Source organism: Salvelinus alpinus, chromosome 12 (genome assembly GCF_045679555.1).
Source record: "Salvelinus alpinus chromosome 12, SLU_Salpinus.1, whole genome shotgun sequence".
In the NCBI taxonomy this organism is placed as follows: Eukaryota; Metazoa; Chordata; class Actinopteri; order Salmoniformes; family Salmonidae; genus Salvelinus; species Salvelinus alpinus.
In genome coordinates this window covers 48,050,846-48,065,808 of record NC_092097.1, presented here as the reverse complement: position 1 = coordinate 48,065,808, position 14,963 = coordinate 48,050,846, and the positions used below count along the sequence as shown (strand labels likewise).

Here is a 14,963-nt window from a genome sequence, read left to right as displayed (position 1 = left end):
TTGAAACCTGACTGATTTGGATCAAGAAGGTCATTCTGAGAGAGATAGCGGGAGAGCTGGCCAAGGACGGCACGTTCAAGAGTTTTGGAGAGAAAAGAAAGAAGGGATACTGGTCTGTAGTTGTTGACATCGGAGGGATCGAGTGTAGGTTTTTTCAGAAGGGGTGCAACTCTCGCTCTCTTGAAGACGGAAGGGACGTAGCCAGCGGTCAGGGATGAGTTGATGAGCGAGGTGAGGTAAGGGAGAAGGTCTCCGGAAATGGTCTGGAGAAGAGAGGAGGGGATAGGGTCAAGCGGGCAGGTTATTGGGCGGCCGGCCGTCACAAGACGCGAGATTTCATCTGGAGAGAGAGGGGAGAAAGAGGTCAGAGCACAGGGTAGGGCAGTGTGAGCAGAACCAGCGGTGTCATTTGACTTAGCAAACGAGGATCGGATGTCGTCGACCTTCTTTTCAAAATGGTTGACGAAGTCATCTGCAGAGAGGGAGGAGGGGGGGGAGGATTCAGGAGGGAGGAGAAGGTGGCAAAGAGCTTCCTAGGGTTAGAGGCAGATGCTTGGAATTTAGAGTGGTAGAAAGTGGCTTTAGCAGCAGAGACAGAAGAGGAAAATGTAGAGAGGAGGGAGTGAAAGGATGCCAGGTCCGCAGGGAGGCGAGTTTTCCTCCATTTCCGCTCGGCTGCCCGGAGCCCTGTTCTGTGAGCTCGCAGTGAGTCGTCGAGCCACGGAGCGGGAGGGGAGGACCGAGCCGGCCTGGAGGATAGGGGACATAGAGAATCAAAGGATGCAGAAAGGGAGGAGAGGAGGGTTGAGGAGGCAGAATCAGGAGATAGGTTGGAGAAGGTTTGAGCAGAGGGAAGAGATGATAGGATGGAAGAGGAGAGGGTAGCGGGGGAGAGAGAGCGAAGGTTGGGACGGCGCGATACCATCCGAGTAGGGGCAGTGTGGGAAGTGTTGGATGAGAGCGAGAGGGAAAAGGATACAAGGTAGTGGTCGGAGACTTGGAGGGGAGTTGCAATGAGGTTAGTGGAAGAACAGCATCTAGTAAAGATGAGGTCGAGCGTATTGCCTGCCTTGTGAGTAGGGGGGGAAGGTGAGAGGGTGAGGTCAAAAGAGGAGAGGAGTGGAAAGAAGGAGGCAGAGAGGAATGAGTCAAAGGTAGACGTGGGGAGGTTAAAGTCGCCCAGAACTGTGAGAGGTGAGCCGTCCTCAGGAAAGGAGCTTATCAAGGCATCAAGCTCATTGATGAACTCTCCGAGGGAACCTGGAGGGCGATAAATGATAAGGATGTTAAGCTTGAAAGGGCTGGTAACTGTGACAGCATGGAATTCAAAGGAGGCGATAGACAGATGGGTAAGGGGAGAAAGAGAGAATGACCACTTGGGAGAGATGAGGATCCCGGTGCCACCACCCCGCTGACCAGAAGCTCTCGGGGTGTGCGAGAACACGTGGGCGGACGAAGAGAGAGCAGTAGGAGTAGCAGTGTTATCTGTGGTGATCCATGTTTCCGTCAGTGCCAAGAAGTCGAGGGACTGGAGGGAGGCATAGGCTGAGATGAACTCTGCCTTGTTGGCCGCAGATCGGCAGTTCCAGAGGCTACCGGAGACCTGGAACTCCACGTGGGTCGTGCGTGCTGGGACCACCAGATTAGGGTGGCCGCGGCCACGCGGTGTGGAGCGTTTGTATGGTCTGTGCAGAGAGGAGAGAACAGGGATAGACAGACACATAGTTGACAGGCTACAGAAGAGACTAAGCTAATGCAAAGGAGATTGGAATGACAAGTGGACTACGCGTCTCGAATGTTCAGAAAGTTAAGCTTACGTAGCAAGAATCTTATTGACTAGAATGATTAAGATGATACAGTACTGCTGAAGTAGGCTAGCTGGCAGTGGCTGCGTTGTTGACTTTGTAGGCTAGCTGGCAGTGGCTGCGTTGTTGACACTACACTAATCAAGTCGTTCCGTTGAGTGTAATAGTTTCTACAGTGCTGCTATTCGGGGGCTAGCTGGCTAGCTAGCAGTGTTGATTACATTACGTTGCGTTAAAAGAACGACAGTAGCTGGCGTAATACACTGCAAATTGTATTGGTTGCATACCCATATATAGCAGATGTTATTGCCGGTGTAGTGAAATGCTTGTGTTCCTAGCTCTCCCCCAAAAATCTGTTGATGTGCCCTTGATCAAGGCACTTAACCCTTATTGCTTCTGTAAGTCGCTCTGGATAAGAACGTCTCCTAAATTATTAAAATGGCAATTTAATACATATCGTATCGGCACCAAAGTATTGTGATAGTATCATATTGCGAGGTCCCTGGCAATTCCCAGCCCTATAATTGACAGTCTTTGCGTTGTCATCAATTCCATTTTGTCTGGGAGCACGGAATATCCTCGTCCTAGTCCATTGTGGATTCATACGGCAGTCCATTGTGGATTCATACAACAGTTTATTAAATAGCATAGGTAAGAGTAATAAGTAATAGCAACATTTGTTTTTAAATCCAGAGTTTTCTGTAATTGCCTTATGTAAGTATAGGTCTTTACGCATCGCAGTTCTCCTCAAATGAAAAATACTAAGCTCCTGTAAATTGTATCATATGTGTGAGACATGTTCTCAACAAGCTATATATAGCCTAGGCCTACCGTTGATATGGCGTTATAGGACTGAACATTTTGAAAAGCCTATGTTTGGAGGAGTGTGTCTTTGGCGCTCTTTTGGAAATGGAGAGGGATAGAAGCCAACCGTAGCAATGCACTGCAGGTAGGCCTATATGAATTGTGAATAATGAAGTAATACACTGCAGGTAGGCCTGTATGAATTGTGAATAATGAAGTAATACACTGTAGGTAGGCCTATATGAATTGTGAATAATGAAGTAATACACTGTAGGTAGGCCTATATGAATTGTGAATAATGAGGTAATACACTGTAGGTAGGCCTATATGAATAATGAAGTAATACACTGCAGGTAGGCCTATGTGAATTGTGAATAATGAAGTAATACACTGCAGGTAGGCCTATGTGAATTGTGAATAATGAAGTAATACACTGCAGGTAGGCCTATATGAATTGTGAATAATGAAGTAATACACTGCAGGTAGGCCTATATGAATTGTGAATAATGAAGTAATACACTGCAGGTAGGCCTATATGAATTGTGAATAATGAAGTAATACACTGCAGGTAGGCCTATATGAATTGTGAATAATGAAGTAATACACTGTAGGTAGGCCTATATGAATTGTGAATAATGAAGTAATACACTGTAGGTAGGCCTATATGAATAATGAAGTAATATACTGCAGGTAGGCTTATGTGAATTGTGAATAATGAAGTAATACACTGCAGGTAGGCCTATGTGAATTGTGAATAATGAAGTAATACACTGCAGGTAGACCTATATGAATTGTGAATAATGAAGTAATACACTGCAGGTAGGCCTATGTGAATTGTGAATAATGAAGTAATACACTGCAGGTAGGCCTATATGAATTGTGAATAATGAAGTAATACACTGCAGGTAGGCCTATATGAATTGTGAATAATGAAGTAATACACTGCAGGTAGGCCTATATGAATTGTGAATAATGAAGTAATACACTGCAGGTAGGCCTATATGAATTGTGAATAATGAAGTAATGCACTGCAGGTAGGCCTATATGAATTGTGAATAATGAAGTAATACACTGTAGGTAGGCCTATATGAATTGTGAATAATGAAGTAATACACTGTAGGTAGGCCTATATAAGTAATACACTGTAGGTAGGCCTATATGAATAATGAAGTAATACACTGCAGGTAGGCCTATATGAATTGTGAATAATGAAGTAATACACTGCAGGTAGGCCTATATGAATTGTGAATAATGAAGTAATACACTGCAGGTAGGCCTATATGAATTGTGAATAATGAAGTAATACACTGCAGGTAGACCTATATGAATTGTGAATAATGAAGTAATACACTGCAGGTAGGCCTATATGAATTGTGAATAATGAAGTAATACACTGTAGGTAGGCCTATATGAATTGTGAATAATGAAGTAATACACTGTAGGTAGGCCTATATGAATAATGAAGTAATACACTGCAGGTAGGCCTATGTGAATTGTGAATAATGAAGTAATACACTGCAGGTAGACCTATATGAATTGTGAATAATGAAGTAATACACTGTAGGTAGGCCTATATGAATTTTGAATAATGAAGTAATACACTGCAGGTAGGCCTATATGAATTGTGAATAATGAAGTAATACACTGTAGGTAGGCCTATATGAATTTTGAATAATGAAGTAATACACTGCAGGTAGGCCTATATGAATTGTGAATAATGAAGTAATACACTGCAGGTAGGCCTATATGAATTTTGAATAATGAAGTAATACACTGCAGGTAGGCCTATATGAATTGTGAATAATGAAGTAATACACTGTAGGTAGGCCTATATAAATAATGAAGTAATACACTGTAGGTAGGCCTATATGAATAATGAAGTAATACACTGCAGGTAGGCCTATATGAATTGTGAATAATGAAGTAATACACTGTAGGTAGGCCTATATGAATTGTGAATAATGAAGTAATACACTGTAGGTAGGCCTATATGAATAATGAAGTAATACACTGCAGGTAGGCCTATGTGAATTGTGAATAATGAAGTAATACACTGCAGGTAGGCCTATGTGAATTGTGAATAATGAAGTAATACACTGCAGGTAGGCCTATGTGAATTGTGAATAATGAAGTAATACACTGCAGGTAGGCCTATGTGAATTGTGAATAATGAAGTAATACACTGCAGGTAGGCCTATGTGAATTGTGAATAATGAAGTAATACACTGCAGGTAAGCCTATGTGAATAATGAAGTAATACACTGCAGGTAGGCCTATGTAAATTGTGAATAATGAAGTAATACACTGCAGGTAGGCCTATGTGAATTGTGAATAATGAAGTAATACACTGCAGGTAGGCCTATGTGAATTGTGAATAATGAAGTAATACACTGCAGGTAGGCCTATATGAATAATGAAGTAATACACTGCAGGTAGACCTATGTGAATTGTGAATAATGAAGTAATACACTGCAGGTAGGCCTATGTGAATTGTGAATAATGCAAAAGCGTGACGCAAAAGCTTCACGAGTAGATCATTTAGAAACCTTCTATGGACGGGCTACTTGGCTAATGCACGGCCAGGATAAAAAAGACACCCAACACGTTGCTGTTGAACCAGCCTTCATTATAGTAGAGTTAGGGTCGTTTTTTAATCAAATGAAACAGAGAAGAAAAATTGTTACAGGAAAATAACTTAAATGTTTCTAAATATGAGAGTCACTGGATTATCTCATCTCTCGTTCCATGATGGGCATATAGCCTACATGGATTTTTTTTTTATTTTTTTTTACATACATCCACAATAACAACAGAAGCGTTGCAGCTGGATAGGCTGCACTTCCATTGTCAAAGTCCATGCCATAACCAACTGGGTTACTGCTAAAACCAGCTTTGTCCAGAGGTAAAGGAGAGGAGAATCTTAATAGTATGTACATTTATTTGTCACAGGAGGCAAGCTAATTGACCCTCCACAACTTCAAGGGTCATCAAAATGGATTTTAGTGCATTCTCCAGGGAGCTGACCACAGCTAACACTGTTTTCTTGTGTTCGTCTCTCCCCTTTCTCTCCTTACCTCTTATCTCCATGTCTCTCACTTCACCCCCCTCTCTCTTTCTGTCCCCTCTCTCCCCCTTTCCCGCTCCCTTTCTCCCCTCCACACAGGTACTTTGAGGTGATCTCGTCCAGCAGAAAGAGCTCGGTGTTCCTGAGGGCCAAGGACCCTGCCATGGCCCAGTCCTGGTATAACGCCATCCAAGCCGGGGTTTCGGCCCTGGTGCCCCGAGTCAGGGATGAGCTGAGGGCCATGCAGGCGGGCCTGGAGGTCAAACACATGGGATGGATCACTGAACAGGTACAAAGAGTCAAAGGTCAAATGTGAGTTTGTGTTAGGCTTTTTTATGGCAGCCTGCCCTGGGTTCAAATAATAACTTTGAGCATTTGTTTTAGACTTCCTGGACTCCCAGGTGGGCGAGTCTTTGTACTTTCGGGACTTTTCGCAACAGACAAGCTCAATCAAGCACTGATAAAGTATTTGAAATTATTTGAAATAGTATTTGATCCCAGGTCTTGGCGCAATTATTTCTTTACTTGTTAGTTTTGACAAATGGTAAAAACCGAACTAAGACAGGCCTCTCTATTGGCTAGTCAGCTAATGTGTCTCTTTTTTCAGTTCTGCCCACAAATATTCTATGGGATTGAGGTCAGGGCTTTGTGATGGCCACTCCAATACCTTGACTTTGTTGTCCTTTAGCCATTTTGCCACAACTTTGGAAGTATGCTTGGGGCCATTGTCCATTTGGAAGACCCATTTGCGACCAAGCTTTAACTTCCTGACTGATGTCTTGAAATGTTGCTTCAATATATCCACATCATTTTCCTCCCTCATGATGCCATCTATTTTGTGAAGTGCACCAGTCCCTCCTGCAGCAAAGCACCCCCACAACTTGATGCTGCACCCCCGTGCATCACGGTTGGGATGGTGTTCTTCGGCTTGCAAGCGTCCCCTGTTTTCCTCCAAACATAACGATGGTCATTATGGCCAAACAGTTCTATTTTTGTTTCATCAGACCAGAGGACATTTCTCCAAAAAGTACAATCTTTGTCCCCATGTGCAATTGCAAACCGTAGTCTGGCTTTTTTATGGTGGTTTTGGAGCAGTGGCTTCTTCCTTGCTGAGCGGCCTTTCAGGTTATGTCGATATAGGACTTGGGATATAGATACTTTTGTACCTGTTTCCTCCAGCATCTTCACAAGGTCCTTTGTTGTTGTTCTGGTATTGATTTGCACATTTCGGGCACCAAAGTACGTTCATCTCTAGGAGACAGAACGCGTCTCCTTCCTGAGCGGTATGACGGCTGCGTGGTCCCATGGTGTTTATACTTGCATACTATTGTTTGTACAGATGAGCGTGGTATCTTCAGGCATTTGGATATTGCTCCCAAGGATGAACCAGACTTGTGGAGGTCTACAATTTTCTTTCTGAGGTCTTGGCTGATTTCTTTTGATTTTCCCATGATGTCAAGCAGAGGCACTGATTTTGAAGGTAGGCCCTGAAATACATCCACAGGTACACCTCCAATTGACTCAAATGATGTCAATTAGCCTATAAGAAGCTTCTAAAGCCATGACATCATTTTGGGGAATTTTCCAAGCTGTTTAAAGGCACAGTCAACTTAGTGTATGTAAACTTCTGACCCACTGGAATTGTGATACAGTGCATTATACGTGAAATAATCTGTCTGTAAACAATTGTTGGAAAAATTATTTGTGTCATGCACAAAGTATATGTCCTAACCAACTTGCCAAAACTATACTTTGTTAACAAGAAATTTGTGGAGTGGATAAAAAACTAGTTTTAATGACTCCAACCTAAGTGTATGTAAACTTCCAACTTCAACTGTACAACGCATATTGTTGAAAACCCAACAACAAAGACAACAATGTCTAAAACCCTTTGATGGACGGAACAGGATCATTATAGACCTACAAGACATAGAATTTTCCAAGAAAATATTTCTGTTAATGTTTTTAATTGTCCTTGCCCACTGTGAATTCTGACAAATAGACATTATTTGGAATGAAAAGAGCCAAATGTGAATCTACTGATCAAATATTCACTAACAAGACACTCATTGGTATGCTTCAGGAGAAATTATGTTACACATTTTCCCCGCTTGTACTTCAGTATGGAATTGAAATCAATATTTGATGTTAATATTTGATGTTAACCTTTTGTCAAGGAGGTATTTAAATATGTGACAGTGTGTGCATTACATTCATAGGGATGTGTAAATATGTTGTGATATGAGTCATGAAAAGTGTTTGGGTGTGGGCCTGTCTCTCTGTGTATGTGTGTATGTTTGTGTGTGTGCGTGTATGTTTGTGTGTGTGTGTGTGCGCGTGTGTGTGTCTGTTTGTCCTCCTCTCCCTCAAGGCGACCCAGGGTCCAGAGAGACCGGTGCTGGCTCTGCTGACTGAGAGAGACCTGCTGCTGTACCCCACCCTACCTGACAGTAAAGACGGCATCAACAGCCCAGCCAAGAGCCACCCGCTTATCACAACTAGGTAGGATCGACACAATAAAACTGATGCACTGCACTTAGACCAGGCGGTTGAATATCTTTCAAAAGCAGCTAGTCAAATAGCCATTTTCACAAAACCGTCTCCATTGATGGCTGAGTTTAGTCCATGAAAAGGAGCAGTATATCTAATATTGTCTATTTCTAGGCTGCTAAATGCTTTTTAGCCTATACAACCTCACACCAGGCCCCCAAAAGCAGCCTTTTCTTAAAGCTCTTAAGCCTTGTTCACACTGCAGGCCTTAATGCTCAAATCAGTTTTGTTTTTCAAAATCCGTTTTGGAATACTGACTGTCCAAACAGCAGGAGACAAGTGACCAAATCGGATTTGTCTGTTCAGACAGCAGTCATTTGCTAACATGGCTCTGCTAGTTGTCATAGTAACAACGGGTGTGCGTGCACAGGGGTGTAGGCTGATTGGTGGTAGTGCTCTTGCTTCTTATCACTCAGAAGTTATGTAGCATGCTAAGGTGACAACAACGCCTGTCATGGATGTCTCCCAGTTGTTTTGAATGTTCAAAATTATAGTATAAGAACACTTTTAAAGCCTCAAAGGATAAGATGATCCAACTTTCAAAACAAGTCATTTTTGGCTAGCCAAGGCAGGCAACTAGCTAGCTAGGTAGCTGTTCAGCTTTCTAGTACATTCACTCATTTGTTTGTTAACAATTAACAAGCTAGTCATGTTCCTGTAAAACTGTCAGCAGAGTAGCTAGCAAGCAACAAGATACTGTATGTCAAATATCAGTCTAAAAACCACTTGAGGGCAAATAAATCAGATTTGACTGTTCAGACACAAGTCGCATGGCCAGGAATCAGATTTGTTTCTAACTTCAAACCACCTACGAAGATGGTTTGAAATGTGGCTTCAAATATCAGATTCCATGTGTGTTGTGGCTGTTCAGACTACAGGAAAAAGAACAGATTCGAATCAGATTTGAGTCACTTCAAACTTCCAATGTGAACACTGCTTTACTGCTCTCTTAAAGGGGTGAGCAATGGAAATGGCTATGGTGGCTATATTTGATTTGCCAGTGCAAATAATGCAGTCAGAACTTGCAGATACATCATACAAATATTAACGAAAAGACACGTAGAAAGGTTTAACCCTTTAAGGTTTTATAACTTTAAGTCTAAGCCTTTGGGGAGGTGGGGTTCTAAGCTGACATATGGAATTGTTTTAAGATGGTCATACTATGGATCATTTAGCTATTTGATTTAGAATTTTAGGACCCCTTGAGGTATAAAATATTGAATTTGGCCTTTACTTACTAGCCCAGAGAAACGCATTGAATAACATGAATAAATGGCAAAAATTACAGTCAAAAAATAAATAATAAGGAACAAGGTTTTGCAGTGTTGGTCCTCTATCTAGGAGATATAAGAACGCTCAGGAAATTGACAGTACCAGACAAAAGATTGGACACACCTACTCATTCCAGAGTTTTTCTTTATTTGTACTATTTTCTACATTGTAGAATAATAGTGAAGACATTAAACTATGAAATAACATATGGAATCATGTTTTAACCAATAAAGTGTTAAAACAAAATATATTTTATATTTGAGATTCTTCAAAGTAGCCACTCTTTGCCTTGATGACAGCTTTGAACACTCTTCTCTCTTCCAACCTCTTACCACCTTTCCCCTCTATTCCTTCTCCTCCAGACTGGTCCACTCAGGACCGGGGAAAAGCTCTCCCCTCCTGGACTCGGAGCTCTCCTTTGGGCTGCGCACCGGCACCAAGCAGGGCGTGGAGACCCACTTGTTCCGGGTGGACTCGGCCAAGGAGCTTTCGGCCTGGACCCACATGCTGGTGGACGGCTGCCACAACGCTGCCGAGCTCATCCAGGAAGTCACCACAGGTATAGATACAGGAGTAGCAGATTAAGTTAGCCCACTGGGGGAGTTAACGCGAGTCTTTAGATCTCAGACAAGGTTCCAGGTCGGGAATGAGGAGCCTCTGCCAAGTTAGCCCACTGAGCTAATGCATGAGCTCGGGAAGCTAACACAAGTCTTCAGGTCTCTGACAGGGTTTCAATACAGAACCATGCTCGCGTGATGAGGGGTCTGAGACTGGAGGACTTGCGTTAGGTCTACGTGGACTTTTCCATTAATTCAATGAATGTTAATTCCCTTCCTGAAAAGGAATTGAACCCATCTCTAATGTCAAATAATCAAAACAAACAGCTACAAAATACTACATACAGGGCATTCAAAGTCAACCTGTACTTTCAAAAACATTGTGAATGTTGATTGATAATCAAGTTAGTGCATGGTGTCACCTACAAGAGTGTGTCACTTTAGCGATGAATCGTTGCTGCAGCACAGGTACTTTTTGGGGCGGCAGGTAGCCTAGTGGTTAGAGTGTTGGGCCAGTAACCAAACGGTTGCTGGATCGAATCCCTGAGCTGACAAGATAAAAATCTGTCGTTCTGCCCTTGAACAAGGCAGTTAACCCACTGTTCCCCGGTAGGCCGTCATTGTAAATAAGAATTTGTTCTTAACTGACTTGCCTAGTTAAATCAAATAAAAATATTTATCTTTTGAAAAAGTTACATTTTACTGCTCCAACTGCAATAAATCATCATGAATGGCTGCAAGACAGCAGCAGATGGTCTATCAAAGACCTACAGCAAGTATGCAGGTCTGGCTGTTTTATATAGGGTAGTACTGCCCTCTGCTGGCGTTGTGGTGTGTTGCAACATAATAACAATAAAAAGTCACTCATTGCATTCATGGGAAGCAGCCACATCTAAACTGCCTGAACCTACAAAATCAATTAAATCCAACTGACTGCATTCATATATTCACTGTGATAGAACAGATCAGTCAATCAACTACTGTACCTTTAGTATTCAGTGTTGTAAATGGAGTGGTGCAGAAACACAGGGCAACCTATAATCAGAACCTTTAGGGACAGTTTCCTGGACACAGATTAAACGTACTCCTGATCCTGGACTAAAAAGCAACAGAATCTCCATTGAGAATGCTTTTTGGTCGAGCGCTAGGCCTAGTCTCTGTCTGGAAAAACCTGCCCTTAGTGACCAACCTTCCTAATGCCTATATCTGTGGTCCCTGGCAGCCTGCAGCTGGAACGGGAAGGAGTGCAACCTGGGAGTGCACATCGACGAGGGCTTTAGCCTGTTCACTGAGGAGATGGGCATCAGAAAGACGGTGCTCCTCCAGCAACCCTTCGAGCGTCTGCGCATGTCCTCCGATGACGGTGTACACATGATCTTCCTCGACTTTGGGGGGCCAGAGGCGGAGATTGTGAGTTGGATTGTTGACTTTGAGTGTTTTGCTTGGTGTTGGCTGATTGGTTGGTTTGTCTCTCTCTCTCTCTCTTTCTTTCTCTTGCTTCTACTCTCTCTCTCTCTCTCTCTCTCTCTCTCTCTCTCTCTCTCTCTCTCTCTCTCTCTCTCTCTTGCTTCTACTCTCTCTCTTTCTCACTCTCTCTTTCTCTCTGTTTTAACAGAGTAGTCATTGTTTGCTATGCTAACATACTCAACTATAACAACGTCAAAGGTGATGATGAACTTCTCTCTCTCTTCCCTCTGCCTCCCCCTTCCTCTCTCCCTCTCTCTTCCTCCTTTCCTCTTCCTCCCTTGCAGCAACTGGACCTCCACTCCTGCCCCAAGACCATGGTGTTCATCATCCACTCCTTCCTCTCTGCTAAGGTCAAGCGGCTAGGCCTGTTAGCATGATAACAGATTGACCTGCAACCCCTCTGCCAACCCTGAAAAACCACCAAACCACCGAAGCGTATTTACACGAAGCCATGACTCTAACGTTAGGAGGATGTGATGTCACTACAGAGGACATGATGTCACCGCTCTGTTTCAAACCGCCACCAAGCGGTTACAACAGACAGCATTGATATTACAAAAATCATGACGGCTTCGAAATTTGTTAGAGAATTTTCAAATGTTACCTGCACTGTTTACTGATTGAATTATTCAGAGAGGTTAGTGTTTTATCATCCTAAATTTACGTTATTTTTATGTTTTGGTCGCCATTTTGAGAAACATTATTTTATTTCTGCTATTAAGGATGTTTTCCAAGTGCTGATTCAGAGACATTTTGAGTGCAGCAAAAAGCCTTTTGAATCTCCCTGCATTTCTTTAGTAGATGTATAAATGTTTCCCATAGCCAATATCAACATGAAGATAAACTAAATGTCATAAAGCTGATTTAAAGTTAACCCCTAAATCCAAGTGTTTAGAAACGTATTATTGCCACTGTTTAGTAATTTCACTTAACAAAAACCCCACTCTCCAACTAACTTGAATGACCTTATGCATAAGAGTACTATGCCTTTGTATCGATACAATATATACATATTTTGACACTATAACTTCAGACACGAAGTTGACCCTGTAGATGATTTTGATGGAAGCTGGATGGAATAGTTGTAACATTGGTATTACCAGCGCCTGATAGCTGTAGGTGTTTGGACCTAGAAACCTGCTGTGCCCTCAGAAAGTAGAATATTTTTTAAAACTTGTTCCACATTGTGTTGTGTTACAGCCTACATTAAAAATGGACTAAATAGATTTTTTTTTCTCACCCATCTACACATAATGACAAAGTGAAAACATGTTTTTAGAAATGTTTGCAAATGTATTGAAATGCAGAATTATCTCATTTACATGAGTATTCACACCCATGGGTCACACTATATGTTAGAATCACCTTTGGCAGTGATTATAGCTGTGAGTCTTTCTGGGTAAGTCTAACAGCTTTGCACACCTGGATTGTACAATATTTGCACATTATAATTGTTTTAATTCTACAAGCTCTGTCAAGTTGGTTGTTGATCATTGCTACACAGCCAGCCATTTTCAAGTCTTAACGTAACTTTAACCAGGCCACTCAGGATCATTCCATGTTGTCTTGGTAAGCAACTCCAGTTTATATTTGGCCTTTTAGGTTATTGTCCTGCTGAAAGATGAATTTGTCTCCCAGTGTCTGTTGGAAAGCAGACTGAACCAGGATTTCCTTTAGGATTTTGCCTGTGCTTAGTAGCTCCATTGCAGAGGACAAGCATACCCATAATATGATTCAGCCACCACCATGCTTGAAGATTATATAAAAAGTGGTACTCAGTGAGGTGTTGTGTTGTATTTGCCCCAAACTTAACGCTTTGTATATAGAACATAACATTAATTTCTTTTCCAAGTGTTTTGCCGTGTTACTTTAGTGCCTTATTGCGAACAGGATGCATGTTTTGGAATATATTTATTCTGTACAGGCTTACTTCTTTTCACTCTGTCATTTAGGTTAGTATTGTGGAGTAACTACACTGTTGTTGATCCATCCTCAGTTTCTCCTACCACAGCCATTAAACTCTGTAACTGTTTTAAAGTCACCATTGTCCTCATGGTGAAATCCCTGAGCGGTTTCCTTCTTCTCCGGAAACTGAGTAAGGAAGGAAGCCTGTATCTTTGTACTGACTGGGTGTATTGGCACACCATCCAAAGTGTAATTAATAACTTCACCATGCTCAAAGGGATGTAAAATTTCAGCTTTTTTACTTTTACCCATCTACCAATAGGTGCCCTTCTTTGCGAGGCATTGGAAAACCTCTGGTCTTTGTGGTTGAATCTGTTTTTGAAATGCGCTGCTCAACTGAGGGACCTTACAGATAATTAATTGTATGTGTGGGGTACAGAGATGAGGCCGTCATTCAAAAATCATGTTAAACACTATTATTGCACACAGAGTGAGTCCATGCAACTTATTATGTGACTGTTAAGCACATTTGTCCTCCTGAACTTATTTAGGCTTGTCATAACAAAGGGGTTGAATACTTATTGACTCAAGACATTTCAACTTTTCATTTTCAACAAATTTGTGAACATTTCTAAAAACAATTCCACTTTGACATTATGGGGTGTTGTGGGTAGATCAGTGACACAAAATCTCAATTTAATCCATTTTAAATTCAGGCTGTAACACAACAACATGTGGAAAAATTCAAGGGGTGTGAATACTTTCTGAAGGAACTGTATGTATATATTTAGGTCTGGGTATAACATTATCAATTAATACATTGATAGTGTTTCATATTGAAACAGCAATGAGTTCTTAGAATATATGCAGCAGGTACTGAGCTGATATATTGAAACCGTCCTTACAAAGCTAGGTGAATTTGTCTTAACGACTACAGCCAAAATCACAGATGCATTTGAGAGATATCAGCTTGTTGTGGAGTAATGGTGTGGTTTTCATACAGCTTTAGTCTTTTTGTTATTGTGTGCATTTACAGAAATCATCGCAAACCAACTGAAAATGAACAAAAATGGCATCTATATTTTACATGACAATGTGTTCAATTGCCCCCATTTCTTTTGTGTCAATGGGATTTCCACAATTCGTGGCCTTCTCTCTACAATCCTAAACAAACTTATATTAATATATTTCAAAACTAAAACTTTTTTGCTTTCAAGAATACACATGTATATTCTTATTTAAACAAAAGGTGTGCCTTGCAGGGTTGTTTGTATATAAAAGTGTAATAAACTTTGTTAACTTTTACTGTTCTTTATTAGTAGATCCTTAGATTTTATTATTTTATTTAACCTTTATTTTAACAGGGAAGACAAATTGTGAACTAGGTCTCTTCAAATGCGCACTGTTTAATAAAACCTAAATATACACACACACACACAAACACACACACACACACACACACACACACACACACACACACACACACACACACACACACACACACACACACACACACACACACACAGTGCATTTGGAACA

General features: G+C 41.5%; 1 protein-coding gene across 1 annotated transcript in view; it reads left to right on the top strand.

Moving 5' to 3' along the window:
• The window catches only part of LOC139536289 (alpha-1-syntrophin-like), a 65,439-nt gene extending 50,710 nt beyond the window's left edge, over positions 1–14,729 (top strand). The window contains exons 4-8 of the mRNA XM_071336697.1: positions 5,773–5,962; positions 8,045–8,175; positions 9,858–10,054; positions 11,275–11,462; positions 11,804–14,729. Coding sequence (XP_071192798.1) covers positions 5,773–5,962; positions 8,045–8,175; positions 9,858–10,054; positions 11,275–11,462; positions 11,804–11,896 — 799 coding nt within the window. The 3' untranslated portion in view covers positions 11,897–14,729. The remainder of the gene's footprint in view (positions 1–5,772; positions 5,963–8,044; positions 8,176–9,857; positions 10,055–11,274; positions 11,463–11,803) is intronic.
• Positions 14,730–14,963: the final 234 nt, after the last annotated feature.